This window comes from Symphodus melops (genome assembly GCF_947650265.1).
Source record: "Symphodus melops genome assembly, chromosome: 3".
Lineage (NCBI taxonomy): Eukaryota > Metazoa > Chordata > Actinopteri > Labriformes > Labridae > Symphodus > Symphodus melops.
The window spans coordinates 25,931,896-25,955,662 of NC_136693.1; the positions used below are offsets into that span (position 1 = coordinate 25,931,896).

A 23,767-nucleotide genomic window follows, 5' to 3' on the forward strand; every position below is an offset into this window, starting at 1 on the left:
AATTAACATTTACCTAGGTTTGGACTATGCACATATCACTGTAAGGTGTAATGATGTTGTACTTTTAATACAATTCTCACCATTACCAGAAATCTCCTCATATCCTGTGTAATGACAAGAAGCAAACACTCAACAATCACTGTATTCTGTTAGCTCAGGCTGGCAGTGGACAGACTTTCATCTCCTGAACTGGATTACATAATCATTATCTATAGTTAAGAACATTAACATAAAGCAAAGAATATGTGCAAAATGAGTTGTAATTACAGTCATTGTGATCCGTCTTTTCTTCATGCAGAGTCCTGCAGAGTTCCACATATGAGGACAGAAAAGTCTTTCATACACCTTTATTACACCTTGCGAGTGTGCACAAGTGAACCTTGATGAAAAACTGGATTGAATCAGTTGCCAGGGGACTGGCTTGGACAAAACAAAGAGGTGATTTTTTCCACCACGTGCTTTACAGCAATATTGATTTGAGAAAACACAATAGTGGGGCTACAGTTTGGAAACGTATATTTACAAAAATGGTTGGACATTAATATGCAAGAGCGTATTTCCTGCTTGGAGAGCAGCCCGATTTATAAATATTAAATAAATATAACAGCAGAAGATAGTTCTTTAATCTGAGACACAACTCCCCAAAGGAGCAATGGAGAGGTCAAAGAGGAGATTAAATATTCAGGCTTATCTTGGCCTCCTGGAAACATATCGATGTTGCTCGTTGTATTTCATCCCGTTCACATCAACAGTTTGCATTAACAGCAGCACTAAAACTGGAAAACAGCTCATAGAGGCAGTAAAGGTTCTTTAAACGGTGATCCCTGTTGCTGCTATTGTTTTGAACTTATACTTCTTTATGAAGTCTTAAATGATTTATAATTGACAAAACAAATATGATAGAAATATATTTAGATTATGGGGCATTTCATCATCTCTGATGTTTTTTGCAGTAAAACATCCACATTTACTCCGTGAAAGGAACATGAAACTTCAAAGAAGCACGACTGATCAAGATTGTTTTATAGGCAAACAAATAATACTTTGTGTAATTTAATTTTCTTAAGAGGGCTCGATGGTGTCAGACTCTTGAAAAGAAACAAACGTAGATAGAGCCTGCAGGAGAGGAGTTCAGACTAGCATAAAGAAAGACATGATTTAAAGACTGTATTTTCACATGAAGAAGAGAAAACTGAGTTCACAGTTTCAGACGTTTAGGCTTGAAGCTCTGTCATGATCTTCACTTATTGATGCTTTATTACTTTAAAAAAAAAAATCATTAGCTTGTTTAAAAAGGTGTAGTACATCCAGGGTTTGGTATGTTAGCATGCTTGTAGACAGAATATATTGTGAACATGTTTTGATATTGAAAACATGGTGGCAAATTCAGTTGTAGGGTTATGGATACCTTTTACATGTTACATCATGTTATTCTAACATGTGGACGCCAAATCAAAGCCCGGCCTGATCACAGCATTTTCACTCCTTCTCCTTCACAACGTTTGAGTCTTCCATCCACTCCTCCACTGTTGGGTCCCATGCTGTCGAACATGATGAGCATTACAGTCATTATATTGTGCGATCATAAAAGCCATTGCTTCATTACATTCATGTTTTTTTTCCTCACTTTTTATTGCCTCGGACAGGCTTGTTTTCTGCCGATGTTTAAGCGCTTCAACCCATAAACCCCCACCGCCAGCACCTCCCCTCTCTACCGCAGGCCGCCCACATTTTAATTTCTTGGCCTAATGAAGCGGGAGCTTTCTCCGCCAAGTCGAATCAATGGGAGTCTGAAAGCATGCTGTCGCTTTTTCACTTTAGTCATCAGCAGAGCCGGGGGAACGATTTTATGTCTGGGCTCTGTGTTTGTGCCCCTTCTGGTTTTTATGTGTCTTGCTATGTGCCCGCTCGCGTGTTTTATTTGTGTGTGTGTGTTGTTGTTTGTGTGTGTGCAGAACGCCACTACACGCTGTCTCTGCACACTCTGTTTCCCTGTTGTTTGATAAAAAGCTATTTGTATGCAGGATCTTTCTCTTTCACTTCCATTAAAGGTATCAGATCACCTCACAAGCACAAATCCCATCATCGTCTTCATCTCCATTAACTAGGTCATTTGGAACCCTGCGCTTACACACTCCAACACACACACACACACACACACACACACACACACACACACACACACACAGTCACTCACTCTTACTCTGGTGTTAATAAGTTGACATTTGAACCAGTGAAAGAAATAATTGAGTTATTTACACATGGTCGAGCTCTGTTTGACTGAGAGGACTTTAGGACGCAGATTAATCGACAAAGACACACACTTGACATTAGTCAAATACTCGGCTATATTTAGAGATTAAATGTCAAAACCCCCAAAAGCCACAAGGACAGAGTTGCGTCTTCCTGATTTATTTAGAGCGCTCCTCTGTCAGGTTGGCTTTTCCTCGTAGCTTCTCAAATAAAAAAAGGATTAGATTAGATTAGAAACGTATCATGTCCTCAGTGAGGCCTCTGTGATTTCCCCTTCAATTCCCTGTGCAATACTGCCGAGCAATAGTAAACAATCACAGGGGAAACTGAGTGTAATCTCGCTGCAGCACATTATTGCTCGATGAAAAAAAGACTGATCTTATGGCTTCTTGTTTTTGCGATGCGGTATCGTAAACTAATTTGCCACAATTAGCGTCTGTGATCGTCTGCTTTTGTTCTGCCATATGTTCACACAATGTGATCATTACAGATCAATCTCATGCCGTTATGTTGGAGAGACACAATCAGGCTTTTCGGAAGGAAACAATATCATGTTTAAATTACAGCGAGACAGCCCTGATGATGTATCACTTCAGCTTGATTAGACTTGACGTTAATTAATCGTTAATATGACAAACTTTATCTTGGACGCCTGTTTGGGTTTGTGCGTCATTTGTGTGATTGGATGCATGGACACAAAAAACATGAATAAATGAATGAACCTGATCATTTCAATGTTTGATTTTCTAAAGCTGTCTTTTTTTTTTAATGGTCATTTTTTTGTCGATTCATCAAAAAGTCTGCAGGTGAATATTTTTACTTGTGTATTATAATTAATTGATGAACCATTTAAAATAAAAGTTATTACCAGATGTTTCTTTCTACTGATGTTTTGATTCATGGATTTATTATATTTTTTTAAATAAAAGATTTTTCAATATAGCTTGAATGTATGTTGAGGTTAAAGTAATATGATGAATGTCAGTTTCATACTGAAAAGTTGTTGATTCTGAGCTGTAGGCAACAGAAGCCTTTTAGACAGGTTCAAAATGAACAATCGCAGAGCACCAAATGCGGATAGATTTTCAGTTTGCCTATATTAAGTGGTAAGAAGGTCAAAGCTCGAAGCTTCGACTAATCTGTGATTCGATTCAACAGAACATAGTAGCTAAATAAGTCTATTGAACGTATTGTAACTAATGTGTCAGTGACAGATACCCAAAACCTTGGCAGGTGAGTCAAAAAGTTTATTTTGGACCCTGATTTTAAAGTCTGGCTCTGGGAAGCTATTATGCACATTTTGCTCATTAATAAAATACACAACAATTTGTAAATAGATTTTTTTCGTCTGTGGTTGCTGCACTAAAGGAGGATTTTTGCATGTTTTTGTGCCTCTGAATTTTTGCTGTTGCTGTTGGTATTCTGTGGGCAGTTCCTCTCTCCTCCTTTAATCAGCGTTAGGAAAGGGGCATCAGACGGCACACTGATTGCCTCGGGGCCAACACCAGCACAGCGGCCTGCTGATAAGGCCGATGGCCAGCAAAGGCCTCACTTTGTCATGAGAGAGTAAGTCATGCTGAGCCATGACCAAAGGACTCCAGTGTAAATAAAAACCAACCAATAAATGCATTCGCTTTGCTACCTCGAGCAAAATGATTGTAGATGTAGTAACAGTTTGGAAACGTGGACAACTCTGAGGAAAAAGAATAGTTATTACTTATGATATTTACATCTTGAATGGCTTGTTTAATCTTACAGAGCAGCAACCTCCAAGGCTGAGTTTTCCCAGAGTGTGCAAGTGTTGTAAAAGGTCTCTTAGTCTTTAACCACTAAAGTTAAATACTAAACACTTTAGCTAATAAGCCTGTTCACCTGATAATAAATTAGCAATTGGTAAAGACTGTATCGCTTTAAAAACATTACATTTGCTAACCTGATGCTAATTATTGGCTGAACCATCCAGTCCAAATAGTCTCACTTCTGGCTCCTAACAAACATACTGAACTCAAAACTTAAACAAAGCAAGCAGTCAACAGCGTCTGATTACATGAGTATACAGAGTGTGAGTCTTACCAGCAATAGATCTACTGTGAATTGAATCTAAACGAAATCCAGACAATAAAGAGACACATCAACATGTTTTCTGGCATTTTCCTACCAGGGAAAGAATTGTACGTCATCTGTGATTGTGTCTAATATGTACGTTTGTTAGCCAGTGCACCTTTATGTGCATTAATGTGTAACACAGTTTATTGGACACCAGTGGGCTGGCAGCAGCCTATCAGGTCTCACTTACTCACTCGCACAAAGTGGTCATTTTCAGCAGTCACCTCCACTCTGTTTAATTGTAATCATAGCTAAGGTTTTACCCATATGCATAGACGTCACCACCACCTCTCTCTCTCTCTCTCTCTCTCTCTCTCTCTCTCTCTGTCTCTCTGTCTCTCTCTCTCTCTCTCTGTCTCTCTCTCTGTCTCTCTCTCTGTCTGTCTCTGTCTCTCTCTCTGTCTGTCTCTGTCTCTCTCTCTGTCTGTCTCTCTGTCTGTCTCTGTCTCTCTCTCTGTCTCTCTCTCTCTCTCTGTCTCTCTCTCTGTCTCTCTCTCTGTCTGTCTCTGTCTCTGTCTCTCTCTCTGTCTGTCTCTGTCTCTCTCTCTGTCTCTCTCTCTGTCTGTCTCTCTGTCTCTCTCTTTTTTCTGATTATTGAAATTCTCATCTTTTGCTCTCATGATATACAGAATAAAGTGCCAAAAAGAGTCATCCGTGTCCAGAACATAATGCAGTGTAGTCAGTGATTGCAGACCGTGTCGCCTATAAGGAAACACAATGAAGGAGGGAGACAGGAAACCTATCGAACAACATGTTAGAATGCACCAGAAAGTGGGAAATTGCATCTACTTCGTTTAACATTTTTGGAGGGAGGACCCGCATGGCAGGAAGTAACCTCTGTAACCACATGGCGACATCACTTAATGATCATTAAATGAGAGCTTGCCTTGGCAGCATTACATTAGAGCTCCAATCAAGCTAATACTTTAAAAAATATTCTTTCAGTCCTCTGCTTTTTTGAACTCCATCTGTATGTAAAAGGGGTATTATTACTTTTGTCCTCGAACCACTTCTCTCTACACTGAGTCATGTAGACAGCTAAGGACTACACCGAACTTAGTTTATTCAAGGCTTTTAAATGAAATGAAATATGATTATGGATTAATTATGCTTATCAATGTTTTGTAGACCTACTACCATCACGATTCCTGCCACTTCATTTGGACCACTGCACCCATACCTGTGTTCACATTGTGTGCAAAGCTGGTGTGGAGGTGACGAGCAACAGTGACATCTAGGCGCGCGTGATTCAGAGCAATTAGTAAGCTGGCTGCTTTCAGAGACGATCTGGTGTCTCTCTGGTGACTCCCCTCAGCCGCTCTCTTTTTAACATCCATGAATTTTTGAAACCACCAGCATCTAGAATCACACCGAATCACACAAAGTCACACCACACGTACTGAATGTAAGTGTGGGAAAAGGTGAAAACTGTCTCGTGCATCATGGTTGAGTTTGACGTTGAACTGGGAATCACCATAGAAGATGCCACCACCACTTCCAATTAGTTTGTGCGGCAGTTCGAAACAGCGATGTATGTGACTTCTGCAACAAGCCTCAAGTGGACACTCGAGGAACTGCAGTTTGTTGCACTCGGGCATCAGAGGTTGACGCTTAATGAGTAGATTATGATGGCTTTGTTGTTTTAGACTGCTTTATATTCAGTTAGGTCTACATGACAAACCATTAGCATAATACATATTTGACAAGTCCTGGGCTCTAATTAGACTGCAGTCAGTTTACTGACTGTAGTTAATCATTTATTGGGTGCACAAGTCAAAAACAATTTATGGACTGAACTGAGCATCTTGTACTTAATGGTGAGAAATGGCACTCATGAAGGGTCACTTTTGATGGTGTGAGAAGTAGAGATAATAACTCTCACATGCTCTCTCTCTCTCTCTCTCTCTCTCTCTCTCTCTCTCTCTCTCTCTCTCTCTCTCTCTCTCTCTCTCTCTCTCTCTCTCTCTCACTCTCACACACACTGTTTTGTGTTGTTTGTAATTCACAAGAGTCTACTTGCTAACAACCCTTTGTGAGGACACAGAGAGAGCAGCGTTCCTGTCGCTGGTTAGAGCTCTGTTGGATGAATGTACAGGGAAGACATGGGCAGTGAAAGTAAATCTTCCCCTTTTCTAAATGAAGATTAATAGCTCATGTTTGTCTGTTGCATTCACTTGACAGCATTTCGTTGAATCATAAACCAGAGTGAGAGAAGAAAGTTGTTAAAAACCTAAATGGAGAGTCGAGCCTCGAACGCAGCGTAGTGTGTTGTGTGCTGCAGAGAAATACAGCCGCTAAGTGAAATAGCATTTATTTTAAGTGAGAGGTGATAATGGTCTCAGCGAGGACCTTCAGAGCACTCTCTATGGCGCGGTCTTTGTTTTAAAGCCGTTTACTGTGTGTACCTCTTTGGTTTCACAGCTTCCTTGCGAGTACATCAATCAGCAGCAGCAGCAGTATTACAGCAAAGCCCCCTTGAGGGCCCTATTACAATCAACATTTGAACCGTCAACATGAGGAAGAGATGCCTCTTTTGTGTTTGCTTAAAAGAGTGAGAGCTTTTTTCAGTCACTGTGTCTGTTGTGTGAAGAGAATGGCATGAAAGGCAACGCTGTAGGCTATGAGCATACACACACAGCACGTGCTCCTTTAAACTCTGCTTTGTAGTTTATTATTAGTTGATGATCAGGATACATGATTTTAATTTGACTCTGTTTATAAGTCTGTTCAACTCAGTGGCATTTGGTCTGTTTCTCTGTCCTTTCTGCTCTGCGATTGGTCAGCGTTCATATCCTTCCTTCCCCTCCTGCGTCTTCCTCTGTCCTGCGTCTCTTTCTAAGCCCAACACAGTCTCAGCAGAAGGCTGCTCATCATGAGTCTGGCTCTGCTCGAGGTTTCTGCCTCTGAAGGCAAGTTTTCGCTTGCCGCTGTAACTTTGCTAAATGTTGCTTCGTGCTCTTGATGGATTGATGTCTTCATATGAATTGGCCCGATATCACCGAAAGACACATACTCATGAGTGGCCAAAAAGCCGTTTTTACAGCACATATGAACAGTTTACATCCTGGTACAAAAAACTAAAACGCTCTTATCAGTTATTGTCACACGCTGTACGGAAGGTGATTTTGTTTTCATCAGCTCAGTTTTGATTTGATGACCGATACATGATATCCAGAGTTAGGCACGTAGCTGACATGATGGCAGGTGGGCGCGATGTGACAGATTGTCAAGAGGCTTAAAACCCGCCTCAGCTCCAGCTCTCAGCCTGTCATTCGGAAAGGTGTCGTTAACTTAAAGTTAGGTTGAGGCAGCATTTCCAGCATGGCGGCTGCTGCCGAAAAGCCAGCGGAGCCCCCTTCAGGACAAGATGGCCGACGTCACTCAGGCTTCATCCATTAATATCAACAGTCTATGTGCTAATAAAGATTGATTGATTGATTGATATTGATTGAGCGATAATGATAATTTTTAATATCTACATTAGCGTTTTATTTCTTATGCTGCAGATTAATTTAAAGATTATAGAGATTGCTATTAATTGGACACTTTAGGATTTAACTTCACTGTGTTGATGTTAGACTGCAGTTAAAAACAATAGTTACATAATTATTACTATTTTAAACCCTCAAAAGCATGAGCAGCAGCTGGGCTGTGAGCGTTCTGGCGAAGCCTTTGATGAAAGTAGGACAGGAGAAAACTCTGCTGAGGCCTCCACGTGCTCTGTGAGGAAGTTTGAGTTTGGTTGCCAATTTCGTGTCAGAAATAGCAACAAGCGACATGTAAGCTCATTGACATCGAACAGGGAGTAAGTGTATCAAATAATATCGTTCATACACTGATGCGCCATTTAAAAAGTCGAGTAAAAACATAGCAAATGAGTTTCAACCAGTCGCCGCATGCAGTTTGAATTTCTTATTCTCAAATGTCCGTATCTGGATCAACAACACACATTAATAGCAGTACGTTTAGGGTTTCAGTTAAAAACATGGTTCAAAGGGTTTAACTACTCTTTAAACTGTGTAATACTACTCTCTAAAAAACATTAGAACATGTAAACAGACAAAAAATAGAATTGTGACTTTTGCCATGCTCAGCTGTTGTTCCTTCTTTATGCTTCACCCTCCTCCTGTTGCCATTGTTCACTTTTGTTGTGCAGAGAGTTGCACTGATTCATTTTGACTAATGAGTTATTTCTGCTGATGTCGTTGCAGTGGGTACCTGTCCTGGTGGATTTCCAGCGGAAGAACACAGTTTGGGGCTTTGTGCCGGGGAAACCCAACCAGCCGATGGCCCTGCACTACGGAGACTACAACCTGGACGGCTTCCCCGATGCTCTGATGATCCTCCGCAACACCACTGGCAGGTAGAGGGAAAAAACATACAATACATGCGCTCTTAATTACATTTCACGGCATAAAACTTCAAGAGTGGTGCTGGTTTGTTGATACTGATGAAAATCCTCTCGTGCATGAATCAAATGTGTCGATACAGTTTTTGTTGTTTTTTTGTTGTTTTTTTGTTTTTTTGGGGGTTTTTTTTAAAAACAAACATGTATGCTGTTCCTCTTTTAGGGTCATAGTCAAGGTAATCTCTTTTAAAGGAATGACTTTGATGAAATCAGACTAATCCATACTTGGCACAGGTCCCCCTTGGACTCCTGTCAAATTGGTCCCTGAACCTCACACCATGTTTCTGTGTTAGGATAAGATAGACGTGATCAACTTTATTGATTCCCCATTGTGGGAAATTTGGTTACACCGGCTCAAAAAAAGGGACAATCAGCAAAAGAAAGCAAAGAGTTAAAAAACAAACATATATACAGTAATTAAATAACAGTAGTAAAATATGGTAGTAATAAAATAGTACTGGACTATATAATATATATACATTCTGTGTATCCGCATTATGTACTGAATGTAGTGCCTGGGTTCCTGAGCCCTCAGTGTACAGGCACACAGATTCAGTCTGGCCTCATCGAGGTGGTTGTGTGTGACATGCAAATACTTACAAATAGTGTTTGCATTATAACTCTGGCTTCCGTTTCACGACATTCTCAGATTTTATGCAAATCCATATCCCCACTCTCACTCACTTCATCTGTTACACATTTAAATGTGTCACCAAACATTCCCGTCTTGATGAGATTATACTCGCTATAGAACTCCAGCAGAACGCAAAGTGAAATTGATTGGAAACTAATAACTGCAGATGCAAATTTAAATGGCTTATGTAAATCTGTTTAGCTTTCAGTACAATAAATATGTTTTTCTTTTCAAAGACGACCGACAGAAAGGATTTAGTCGTTAACTTGCTGTGAAATGACTGGAGATATAATGGCATATTTTATTGCTAGGAGCAGAAATGCCTCTGTATAATAGTAGCCCTGTTGATTCAGTGTGTTTTTTCACTTCACACTTTTAAGACTAATGTTTCTGTAAATTTGAATCAAAGCACTCTGAAGAGGATCTAACAAAGTAGATGTGGGATGGGGGAATACAATAATTCTTAAAAAGACCACTATTCAATCAATACAGTGAAATGCTGATTCATTTGACTAAAAGTAACTTTCGACTAATTAGAAATGGACCTGCAGCCTCCATCTGTGAAAGAATAAAAACTCAGCTTTCATTCTGACACCCAGAGAGACGTTTAAGCATTGAAAGGAAAGTTTTTTTTAATAGTGTTATAATAAAATTTGTCTCATTAATACTTCATAAGATATCAGCAGACGCATAAATTAGGCTGAAATGAATTTGATAACTGATATTCTGACTTTTACAGCGTGCAGAACTGTCCTTGCCTGCAGGATATATATCAAGTTTTTAAAATGATATGCACTGTGGAACAGGATTATATGACATTGTGGTTTAATGAAGAAGTTATTACAATCCCGTTTACTCGACATCAAACTGAGAGAGAAGGTGAATGTGTTCTTTAGCTTCCAGACATGGCGACTGATAAGACAGCCCTTTAAAAACTAACGCAGCATGTGTGAGGACGTCAGCACCGTGGGCACTGGGATGTGTGTGTGTGTGTGTGTGTGTGTGTGTGTGTGTGTGTGTGTGTGTGTGTGTATGTTTGTGTGTGTTAAAGGACCTATGTGGATTATCTGGCCTTAGTGATGAAGATAAGATAGCTGAAGGGGTCAGAGTTGTGATTGTCTATGCATACTGATTGTTTTAGGAGGCCTGTGTGTGTGTGTTTCTTAGAGAGAGAGCATTTGAATTCCTATGTCCAATATCTAAAAAACACACACACACATATTTGACTCTACTTTTCTTGTCTAGGAGGAAAATAATCACCAGTAAGTCGAGCTTAACTCTTGAAGTCACCCTGATCAAGAAATAACTTGTGTCTCACCAGCTATAATCACACAAGCTATAGCTTCTCGCTTTTTTTCCCCTCCCTTCCTCAATTTCCTTGGCATTTTAAGCCTGAGCATTGTAATCCCTTACTGGGCCGTGGACATTATTGTGAAGCTCCTTCCTATTGCAATCTAAGCCCATCAGTACCATTTAAACCACATCATCCGTATTTCCCGCCGGAGGATGAGGGGAAAGAGTTCAAGGGGTGAGAAAAAAAAAAAACATTGTCTCTGCAATCTGGTCAACAAAAAAAGCCTCTTCTGTGGCTCCACAAATGAGTGCATGACGTTTGGACACGCAACAATCATTAACACATGGTGATACATGTGAAACAATCCCCCCTCTGCTTATGATTTTGCACCAAACTGACTATGTTGAGTTCATGAGACAATGTTTTTTTTTTTATCGTTTTAGGTTTTAATGTACCTTTGAAGTCTGGTCTAATAAGTAGTGTACCGTACGTAATGAAAGTACGATTCATGGGGCGAATCCAAAAGTAATCGTCATCAACTTATTTAAATGTCTATTCAACACGCATTTTCTAAAGGTAAATAGTTCAGCCAATTGAGCACAACTTCTTTGAATAGGCTTAACACAGGATCATCGTGTCTGCGGGTTAACAATGTGAAAATGGTTAGCCGAGTGTGGCTAATATTAGCATTGCTCGCACCACCACCAGCCCTCTGTTTTCCCTTGCAGGCTATTGTCAACATGCCTGTGCTGAATGTGGTTAGCCATTGCTCTGGACAAGAATCTGACACAGACAACATCCAACTTGCTCTTCATTTTCTTGGGTCAAAACACTGCTGAACAACTCCGGGCTACGAAGACGCTATCCGTCCACGGTGCTGGTTTAGATCCTGGTAGCAGAGCTCCAGCTAGGATAGTTTACAGTCAATACAATCATTAAATGGTCATTGTGATCCTTAGTTAATTAATTTATTATGTATTTGTTCAACTGACCCATTCTGGTGTTGACGAGCGTCAATGTTTAATCGTTTAGTCGTCTAATCACGCACATCCACATTTTAAACGGGGGAAAAAAACATCCAAAGCTCTCCAGGAGGAAAGTCCCATGTTAGATACACTTACACATGGCTCTGGACAACCAGACACTACTGTAGTTTTTATATTACATTCAAACCACTTATGAAAAGCTAGACACTTCTTTTAGTGAACTATTGGGTCAGTGACCAAGCTGATCAATTTCACCATGTGTAAATAGCCACATTTCAGTATATTCAAATATCTGGGGCTCTCAACTAGCTCTGACATACGCCAAGCCAGAACCATTAACCCTGAGCAGTCTGAGTGGATTAACCAGGAAGTTGTAAGGTGTTATTACACAGTGTTCACAAAAGTCATTCTGACCTTCACTGCTCCTCTTCAGCAAGCGCACAAAGTTTCAAATATTAGCTTTGATTAACTGGACGGTCCTGTTTTTGGTTTTCTTTGGATGTTCCATCAAACTCAAACTGTCTTCTCGTCTGCTTTGGATTCCGCAGCACTCTACAGTCAGTCCTGCATCGAGGCTCGCTTTCTCTTTTGATGCCTTCTAACCAAATGCTCCCTGCTTACCAAATATTTGTTCAGCCTACAGCTGATCTATTTTCACTCCCACTCGCTCTTCATCCACCCCCTTCTCTCTCTCTTTTTACTCTCCATCTCCTCTCCTTTTTCTTTCCAAGTGGTTATTAATAGCTGCTTTTCAGATAAAAGTCCTGCCAGTCCCCACCACTCCTCCTCCCTGAGAAATGAATGCAGATCTAAGTGTTTAAAATAGAGAGGAGCAGAGGGTGTCAGATGAGAGTAGTCGGAAGAAATTAATGAAACGAGTCTTTTGTCAGGAACGCATGATGTCATTGGGTGGTTTAGTTCAGGGATGTTAGGAGTTGCTTTAATTTTTAGATCTTCTCGTCTTTGTATTTTTTATACTTGTCCTACTTATTAGACAAAGCAGTGACAGAATGAGAGAGTGTAACAGGGAAGTAAGGCATCTGAATGATCTTCTAGAATGAAAGTATTGACAATATGATTATGAAAATATTTAAAACCATCCATTTATCTTCCCTGATCCTGGAGTAGCCAACACAGCCATAATTCAGGGAGTCATAATGCACAGACACACTTCTGAGAACACATTTTGCTTTTTTTACCTCCATTATTTAAAACCTTCTTCTTCTTCTTCTTCTTCTTCTTCTTCTTCTTCTTCTTCCTCTTCCTCTTCCTCTTCCTCCTCCTCCTCCTCCTCCTCCTCCTCCTCCTCCTCCTTCTTCTTCTCCTTCTCCTTCTCCTTCTCCTTCTCCTCCTCTCCTTCTAACAGAAGATCACAGTCAGCAGGTAAACATTGTTTGCCAGGTGTGTCTAATATTAGCAGCGTAAGCGCCGCCTGCATTCAGTCCTTAGAGTCCTTAAAGGCCACATGCTACCTGTGCTGCTTCTGCGTTCCTCCATTTTATATGCCAGTTTGACCTGACACAGCCAACATACATTATCTCAGTTTTCTACATTCAAATTCTGCCAATCCTGTTCGCACTACTAGATACTAGTCATCCGTCTGCTGTACATCCTGGTCGTACAGCAGGAAGAGCAGTTCCAATCAAGCAGAGCTAAAGCCCCGGCAAGCGGCAGCTTTACAGAGACAATCTACCAATGGTTCCATCTAGCGAGCGTTGCAACATTTAATCATTTAGTCGGCCAAATTGTACACCTGGAACCCCTCAGGAAGATTTCTTTTCAAACCCTTAACTGTCAGGACACAGCAGATGGTGGAGCAACCCACCAGTCTGCAGAAAAAGAGACATTGACATACCTTACTGTTGACTCACAATTGAATGGATGCTGTCAGTAAGCATTAGAGAGTCACAATATATGTTTACACCTTAATTTACTGTAAAAAAAAAAGAAAAAAAACAGTGAGAGTAAGAGGGTTAGGTCATACATTAACAAACAGCTTGAAACAGTGCAGATCAACTGCAACACAGATTTGGGGTTAGTTTGAGTTTTTTTCTATTTTGTGTTTATTTGTGCTTATGTTTTCATTTTTATGTAGCGTGTAATTACAATTGGCAGCTCCCGAAACGACACTCCTCAGGGTCTGCGTTATTTCCAGGTCACAGGGCCGATTGCGCCTCCAGACTCTCTGTGTCTGTCTCCAGCTCTGCGTGCACGCTCACACAGACCAACATTGTTAAAGACGACAAAGAAAAGCAGGCCGCTGTGCCCTGCTGAAAGGAGATCCTGTAGGTGTTTCTGTGTTTGCAGAAAAGAAAGCATTCGGGATGCTTGGGAGACAAGAGGTGACACAATCAAAGAGACAAGAGATACAGCCTCGCGTGAAGAACAGTACAGAACCAAAGAAGAAGAGTTTCTCTTCTCCCCTTCTCGTTCTATCAGTGCAGGAAACTTTCAGCAGGAAGCTTGATGATAGAGTGTACTTCTTCACTCTCTACAGGCAAGGTGCGATCTCCACAGCTGTCTGACATTTCATGTTTGTCCTGTCCTTTTTCCCACCGTGCACGAGTAGAGAGCAGTTGAATGACGGTTCTATTTATGCAACAGTTTTCAAAATAATTTAATTGAAAACAAGTTTCATCTTTTAGGATAAAATCCAGAGTTACCACTCTTCTACTGATCTATTTTTTCTACTGTACAACAATATTTTGAATGTATGAAGGGTGCTGGGGGTCTGCCGGTTAGTTCTCACACCCCATGTACAAAGGAGTGTCACTGGTTCAAATCCCACTGGTGGCTCCTTTCTGTCACACTCCACTCTGTCTCTCTCTCCCTGATTTTTGGACACTATCCACTGTCCTGTCTCTAAAAGAAAGTCATGAAATAGCAAAGACAAATGTTAAAAAAGTGAGTTACACTGTCTTTCTACTGTATATAATTACCAAACTGTAACGTTGCATTGACAGTTTCTGTTCAAGTCATTTTAATCAAAATCATAGGTATTACTTCCCGGTGAGACGTGACATATACAGCTAAACAAAAGCTCTTTAACATTCTGAATTAAAGACATGCTGACGTATATTTTAAATACAACATCATTCGATTAGTAGGCAAAGTGCTTTGCTGCGTTATGTTTTTGTAAAGAAATGAGAATATGAATAACCTGCCTGAGCTCCTTGTCCTGTAGTAGAGCTCATAATGTGCTGCAGTCCACAAGTGACCGACCGTCACAATTAGAAAGCACAGCTATATCAGTTAAAACATCAGTATCCACTCACACTTGCCCTGTTGACAGACAGCTGCCCATCAACAACAACAACTTGTCATGCGTCTATATCTGTAGTGGATGTGCATTTGATGTGAAGCATCAATTAAATGCTGGCAAGGTGTTGTACCAATAAAACAATTCATAATTATTCACTGTATTTATAATAATAATAATGTTTTTTACTATAACTAAAGTGCTGAATAAAAAGCTTAAAGCGCATAGTCTTGAGGTACTGTGTTGAATTCATACTGAACGTTTCTTATTAACATCAGTAGAATTTGAGTGAATTAGGTCAGACACTTCTCGTATGTCAAAGAAGCCGAACCTTCATCCTTTTAGTGTGTAGTTACTTTTACATTAGATAACATATCAAAGCAGCCCAAATATTAAAACTTAAACTAACATGTAGCAGCAACGACTGCAGGGCAGATTTTCTTCCTGTGCAACTTCAATCATACACCATGTTAAAGTCATTAGCATGTAACAACACAGTTTACAGATTTGACGAGTTTCAGAGCTTTATGACGTACAAAGCGTGTTGTGTGGTCGTTGAAAATGTGATCACCTACTGCTATACTTTGTAACTTTGTAAGAAACACCAATTAACGTCAGTATTTAGATAAAACAGTGTCTTAATAGTAAATTAACATTAAGCACTTTTCTGGTCTTCTGACTACACAAAGCACTTTGACACTGCAGGTCACACCTACACATCCACACACTGGTGACAGTGGCAGCATCCATGAATATTAGCTAATTAATTCCATTCCATTCATACACATTCATTCAATTAACGAAGCAGCGTGAGTAACTTGGGGTTAAGTGTCTTTGCCCAAAGACACATCAGACGTGTCTGCAGGAGTTTGGGATTGAACCCCTAACCTTCTGGTTAAGAGACGACCGACTCTTCCAACTAACCCACAGCTGTGTGTGTGTGTGTGTGTGTGTGTGTGTGTGTGTGTGTGTGTGTGTGTGTGTGTGTGTGTGTGTGTGTGTGTGTGTGTGTGTGTGTGTGTGTGTGTGTGTGTGTGTGTGTGTGTGTGTGTGTGTGTGTGTGTGTGTGTGTGTGTGTGTGTGTGTGTGTGTGTGTGTGTGTGTGTGTGTGTGTGTGTGTGTGTCAGCCACCAGACCTTATAGAATGGGATTATCCTCAGCAGTAATCATGTTTTTCCCACATCACCGTGTCACATCCGTACTCTGATTAAAGGCACATAGGTCAGCTTTAATGTGTTGAGCTGCCTCGAGCGACTTAAATATAATTACATGTGTGTGCGTGTGTCTAATGTGCACATCAGTGTGTATTTTTCGGGGACATGAAAGCAACAGTAGGATCACCTTCCAGACAGCCAACAGGATCAATCAGAGCTGTCGTCATGAGCAGTGACCTCAGACCTTAGCAGATGACCATGGGTCCAATACTATCTGCAGATTACGATGCGATCCATCCCTCCCTGCTCAGGCACAAACTGAGCGGCAAACGTTCACCATGAGACCACTGATTTAATTATTTGTCGCTTTGCCTCGGGGAAAACCAGTATGTAGTAACCAGCTTCAGATGTTTCCACACCTGTCAATCACAGCTTTTGAAAATGTCAAGCAGGCAGTTTTCAAAGTGTTCGAGTCAGTGAACACCAAAGTTTAGCAATGTCAAACTCCTGTTGACAGAAACATCACGGTCATCTCACAGAAGTGATTCATTTGGAAGGAGCCTTGTTATGAGCAAACGTTACGTAACGGCTGCTAATCAAGCAGTTAGGAGACTGGAAACTGAAAAAATGTAGATTCTGTGTTTCCATTGGGTTTAAAATCCGCTGCTATGTGGCTCTCAATCAAAACAAAAAACAAAGATGTCGTCGAGGCTCGCGGGGTATCATGGGAGTGATTCTCTGTAACTGTCATGAGCGGCTTATCAGGCAGCTACCTACATGACATGACAAGTGCTGTTGATAACTTTTGGAAATATTTGAGGTGATGTCAGTACTCAACTAAAACATATGTAACATGGGTTTAGTCAATTTACTATTTAATTTAGATATTTTAATGTAAACATAATGCAATTCTTAACCTTTAAGTTACTGATTGTAAGTATGCATTGTCTTGTCTCTGTTACTGTACTGGGTGTATTATTTTAAATCTTCTACTTCTTCCTTTAGGTCTGTGTGACTCTGTAACCTGCATGTGAGTGAGACACCTAACAGCAGCAGATCTATATTTAGATAGGAGCATGTTTCATGTTCAGAGCTAAAAAGGAAATATGCTTCACTGAGGCTGAAGAAATCTATATGGTTGACATTTGGAAGTAAAGATAATGTCTTCTTTGTAGCCCAAGAGAAGTGTAACCAGGAGGAAAGGAGGCATGTTGGTAGGCATGTTCCTGCGAACCAGATGTAATTTAAAGCTGCGGACATCTGTCACTCATTGTTAGTACCAAAGTACTGTTCCAGATGTATCCAAATGTCTTTATAGTTTTTTCATTTCTTAATTGCTTACAAATACTCTCAGTCATTTGATGTTACTGAAAATGTATGCAGAGAGAATTTATAGTCCCGTCGAATGATTTTATGATGAAAAAAAGTAAAGATGAAACACCTCCATCCAACTTCCATTTATAAATCCTCTATTGGGGCGGCAGTAGCTCAGTCTGTAGGGACTTGGGTTGGGAACCGGAGGGTCGCCGGTTCAAGTCCCGGCACGGACCAAGTCCGGAAACTGGTCTGGTAACTGGAGAGGTGCCAGTCCATTTCCTGAGCACTGCCGAGGTGCCCCTGAGCAAGGCACCGAACCCCAAAAACTGCTCTGGAGCGCTCGCTGTGGGCAGCCCCCTCACTCTGAGACCTCTCCATTAATGCATGTCACTAGAACCCTGTTTGTGCATGAGTGTGTATCTCGGCCTATGTGTGTGTTAGACAGAGTGTAAAAAACTGAATTTCCCCTCGTGGGATTAATAAAGTGTAAATTAAATTAAATTAAATTAATTTAAAGCTCCCATATTCTGCGTGTTCTGCTTTTATATGCTCTTTAGTGTGTTTTCCAGGTGTCTTGTGCAAGTTTAGGCTCATCTATGTGCAAAAATTCAAAGTCCACAGAAACGTTGCTTCTCCTACCTTCTCCTGTTAGCAGTAGCCAACGTGTATTTTAAGTACGCAGACAAGAACAAACAATTTTTTGTCTTTACAAAGGTGACAAAAAGTGAAGTATAATACACCTCGTGACATCTGCCTGTCTGTTTGACCTCTTTTGCTGGGGAACATAAAGTGCATTTGACTCAGCTTTCAGGTCTAAACCCTCATTGACATTCAACATGTTGCTCTACTGTCACCTTTTAATAGTGACACTTTTCAACCTGTGTGCTTTGAAAGACAGCATGCTTTTTTGTAACACTTTTTTATACTTCTTCTTTACATGAAACATACTTTACCAAGTACAGTAATCATCGACCTCTTTAGTCTGCAAACTTATGTAGTCAACGTTCCTGTTGTGGCTGCTGTACAGTATAAATGATAAACCCTTCTCTCAAAATGAGGTACATGGATTATTGTGTGTGTTTGTCTTAAAGTGAAGTGCATAGCGTGGGCGGCTGTTAGCCGAGCTAACTGTCGCCCTCTGCCCTCTTAGCTCTGACCAGCTGATGTCGGAGGTAAAATACTGATCGGGTCTGAAAACCTCCTCCAGGCTTTTAAAACTCCACACTAGTAATGCTCCCAAGCACACGCTGACACACACTTACACTCAGAATAAATGGGACTGCTTTGAGTGAAGTTGGATTTGTGTCGAGTAGGCTCGTATTGGTTGGGAAATTGGTGTTTTTGTCTCTTGTTCACACTCCTGCTGATTGTAATATATTCTTTAGAATTTTAAAAAATACACTGAAAACAGCTGGCTCAGAATGCACGACAGCCAAAAAAAATGTTTGTGTTACTCGAATGAGTTCCCAACCCCTTTAAACACTTCCATCATTCTGTAACATTATTCATATCTAAACAGACACATCCTGATGAAAAGTCTCGTAAGCAAGAATTTGTATGTCTTTGAGCAAAATAATGACCATCTGCCTGCTCTCAAGGAGAGAGACTCACAGGAGAGCAATCAAGCTTGTGCACATTCCCTCCGTCTCCGTCTCTCTCCCTCATTTTGTACATCAAAGCTGCAGTGTTTCTCTGAATGCCACTGGAGATGCTCTCTCCATGGGAACAAACGACTACCACCATTCAGCATAAAGATAATAGCCTCTTTCTCTGCTCGCCCATTTACTTTGAAAATTAATTAATCCATCCTAGTTAAGGTTTTAAGGCTCTCACAGGGATTGTGTGTGTGTGTGTGTGTGTGTGTGTGTGTGTGTGTGTGTGTGTGTGTGTGTGTGTGTGTGTGTGTGTGTGTGTGTGTGTGTGTGTGCGTGTGCGTGTGCGTGTGCGTGTGTGTGTGTGTGGAACAAGGGGAGATGGGGAGAACATGTTTGTGTTAGTAAGTGTGTGTGAGTATGTATGTGTAAATGTCTGTGGAGGATGTCGTGTGAAGGCAGGGAGACAGGGAGGAGAGCTCACTAAATGCATGGAGACCTCCTCCTCCAGCTTCCAGACTTGTAATGTACCTGAAGTGATTTTGATTTTTTTCAGGAATCAGTTATTCCACTTTAACGCTTGCCACATATTCAACATCAGTGTACATTCAGAAGAATAATTATAGACTTCAAAATCCCTTTAAACTCAGCTAAAATGGCCCCATTTATTAGTATAATAGGTCTTTGTTGCCTTGTCACTCGTGTAATTGCTTTCTGTCCGTCTTCCTTTCTTTCTAATTTTTGTAAAACAATAGTGAAATGTCCTAATGTATGAGATGGAACAGAAAAAGAAAGTCAATGATTGAATATTGCAGTTATTTATAAAGAAGTGTACTTAAAGAAGAGTCAGTTAGGCCCCATTAGCTTTCTCATGAGAGCGACAACACAACCTCTGCTGAGTCTTAATGTAGTGCACCCTTCACTTTACACAATATATTTATGATTCATGAATTATAATTTAAAAACAGTATCTTAAGCATTATTATTATTATTATTATTATTAATGTGTAACACTGTGATTGTCTTTGATTGATCGACCAGGGGTGTTTTTATTCTTACCTGTCTTACATGCTGATTTTTTTTAAATCATCATTTTTTTTAAATTGGTCTGATGTTCCTTGTGGCCTTAGGAACATCATCTCTTACACCGTGTTATTCACAACTGAATTCATATGAATTAAATCTCTGTGTAAAATATGATGCGTTATAGAAGTGTACAAGCTCCTAAAGTTATGTTACATTAACTCCACACAGACAGGAGGGACGAAGGTTCAACAGTCACAGATTTTAACCCGCTGAAGGAAGATTCTGTCTTCGATTGCAAATGTTACATTTCTATTAACTTCATATTTCATCTGTAACTTGCTCCTAACAAAATGGCACAATATAAGTTATCATGTCTTGACTTTGTCTATGGCGTGTAGTGCTGAGTGATCTCACCGACGCTAAACCAGAACTATGGTCCAACAGGTTTTTGTGGTCGCAGGCTCCATTGCCGTGACTTTTTCTTGGTGTACCTGAAATGCCCCCCGACTGCAGTCGTTTCATTGATAGATACAAACCCTGGCTGCTGTTTCCCCTCTGCCATAGTAAAGCTAATGTAGCATAGCATGTCTCTTGATAAGCACAGCAGATAAAGCTGGTGCACCACAGGAGACACTTAGTTTTTATTTCATGCAAGTTGCACTGAGAATAATCAGCAGGCCCCTTTGCTGAGCGTGAGAACAGGAACACTCGGTGTCGTGGAGCCTTTACGGTTAATTTGCGGTTGATGTTTTTCAAACACGGTTAAAAGTATAACCGGCTGACAGCTTCATCATTAAATCAGCCGAAGTGGCACACGTTCAAAATAATTAGAAACTCGGGTGTAGTGTGTGAAGGCGATATTTCCTGTGAGCAGGATTATGTTTTCTCAAACCTCCAACTCATGTGTGACACAGGAAAATGATATGACTCGACCCAGGACAGTTTTCAGCTCGACTGGGCCTCTTTCAAAGTCCAGTATAGAAAAACAAATATAATCCAAGTTTTCTCAATTCGTCCCATTATGTTAGGCAGGAACAATCTCTCATGAAGTCTGTTTCAGTGGTCAGATGTAATCAATAAAACATTCTGAGGACCTTAACAGTCTCATTTCTCTTATTCCTTTTTTAGAACTACTCATTCTGCAACCCTAACGACCATCGACCATCAAAATGAGGCATTTACACAAAGCGTTCTGCAGAACGTTTTCATTTTGCCTCCTAACAAACCTACTTGACATCATCCTACGTCATGGGTAGCGTTTATGAGACCGCTTATTACGGAGAAGATGAGCAGCCTGCTCCTGATCTGTAGCGATGAATTAGATGAAATGATTTGGGTTTCTCAGTTGTAGTGCAGTCGTCACCTCCGGAGCTGTTTCTCAGAGTCAGGATGCAGATGTAGCACTCGTTGATGTTGTTTGTTTTGCAGCTGTTGAAACTTGTGAGCAGTTAAACAAAGCAAACATCAGGCAGCTTGATGCACACAATGTTTTCCTGGCAGGAGCATTAAAAGCTCCAAATACGTAGGATGTCCTATTGGCCATCCTCATTAAATGTAGTTACTGATGTTATGTTTTTAGTGTTCGCCACTATGAGGACAGTGACTCAAGCGTATTCCCCTTGTACCAGAGTTCTCGGCGGATATGGTTCCTTTACAAACTTCTTTTAACAGCAGCTATGACTGTCTGTCAGGGTGTCTGCCAGCCGAGCCTCTCTCTTTGTACAGGTAGGGTTCACATTCACAGGAAGACACACACAGTGTCCATTCATCCTGCGCCCTCAGGGGGACGGAGCGCCCTGCTGGCTCTGAGTGTTTGATGTTGAAATGGTCCACCCCCAGCTTCAGAAAAGTCCCCGATCGTAGCAGTAATGGTCTAAATGTCACACTCCACCTTCCACTGAGCTGCTGTACCTGCGTGTGTGTGTGTGTGTGTGTGTAAATAAGAGTGTGTGGTGCGAGGGAGTTATTTCTGGAATTAGAAACCAGGTCACAGATGGAAACAGCTGAACTAAAGTGATTTCCGATGTAGCTCACAGTACTACATGACAGCACTCCCCTCCTTCCTTGTGATTACAGGTGATTACACGTACGTGATTGAAACTCTTGTTTTCCATCAAGATGAACTTCCAGATTTCTCAAGTGTCTTTTTTTTAATTTCTTTTGTGAGGAGTGTGAATCAGCACCAAGGCAGGAAAAGCCTTCGGGAGATGTGGCACATCCACATGACACTCACTCACACAAACAGAGGACACATTTATGTGTAGAGCTTTTCAGGCTATAGGTCAGTGAGTGTCTGACGGTAACAGAAAGATGTAGTTAACCTCTGCTTCAGGTTGTTCCACTGAAGAAAAAAGAAAAGGTCTTTGTCTGTATCTCGTCTGTCAGTCTCACTCCGTCGTACTTCATAGCAGGAAAAAGGTTTTTACAGACAAGTCCGACTCGACTGTCTGCCTGTATGAACCTCACTGCTCGGCTGCTGTCGCTCCTCTGTGTTTGCAGCACGACTGCAGACATATTGTTTCACTATGGTCATTGCAATGCTCACATGTGCAGTTGTCACACTGCTGCTTGACACTAAATATTTTCACTTTGTATGTAAGCATTAAGCCTACATGAATCCACACATTATTTAAGATGGATAATATAGACTTTAATGTCCCAGTGATTCAGTAAAACACAAAAAACACAGACGTTTCCTCCTTTTCCTGGTTGTTTTCTTAAACTCCTGACCTTTTCATCTCTGTAAAAACAAACCTAATCATCCCATGATGAGGGAACAAGTTACCTCTTTATCCTGACATAACAAAGCAAGCTCTAAGCTAACTCTGCTGCAATACATCAAAAGACATTTATGTTTAATATTGTTTAATATTACAAATAAAATTTAAAATTAGAAAAATAAGCTCTCTAACATATGGAGACTATGATACTTTTCCAGACCTCATTTTTAAAAATAATGCACTCTCTGTTATCCTAATGATCTATATTTTGGAAAAGGGACGAGTTTTTTTCCGAAAATCGACAGATCTTCAGTTTTACTTTTCACCAAAGACTGCGGCTGGAGAAGCAGAGGGAGCATTGTCTAGATTGCACAAATACCCAGGCAGCAAAGTAAATGATATATTGTGTTGAAATGGTTTCACTGACTTGGACGCTAGATGGTGACGATCGTGTGGGTTAATTGTTCAGATGGTCAAGTGTTCATAGGGTGAGCTGGCGGGAACACCGTTCTTGGTACATTAAACGTAACATAGCATCTCATCAACAACATTGAACAATTAGGATTTACAGTATAACTAGATGTTATCCTAGATGTTGGAGTTTTAGCTGATTATTTTTTAACTACAGAACAACCTCTGAATCACCATTATGAACTATGAGATGGTGGTCGGACACATCTATGTGAAGTGTGATGTTTGTTGAGTGTCGAAGTATGAAATGTATGAGCTGCTGTTAATACTAAGTATAACTAACTAATGACTCATCGTCCAAGGATCCAGGTCTAATACTACCTGCAGTGAACAGAGATGCACGCTGTGATTGTACGCTCTTCTCTCCAAGTGATTTTGATCGATTATTGTGAATACACCAGTGTCCCTGATGCTCTGTGATTTGTTTCTTTTTTTTAGATGCAGGAGTGTCAGTGTTTTAATGGTGGTTTGCATTCAGAATTAGTTGATTTGAAACTAAGAATGTATTCATTTCCTTTGGTTTATTTATTGTAAGCGAGATATGAGG

At 40.6% G+C, this 23,767-nt stretch overlaps 1 protein-coding gene across 1 annotated transcript in view; it reads left to right on the forward strand.

Moving 5' to 3' along the window:
* Window positions 1-23,767, forward strand: part of itfg1 (integrin alpha FG-GAP repeat containing 1) — a 160,607-nt gene that overhangs the window by 68,318 nt on the left and 68,522 nt on the right. Inside the window, exon 10 of the mRNA XM_079340390.1 lies at window positions 8,571-8,722. Coding sequence (XP_079196516.1) covers window positions 8,571-8,722 — 152 coding nt within the window. The remainder of the gene's footprint in view (window positions 1-8,570; window positions 8,723-23,767) is intronic.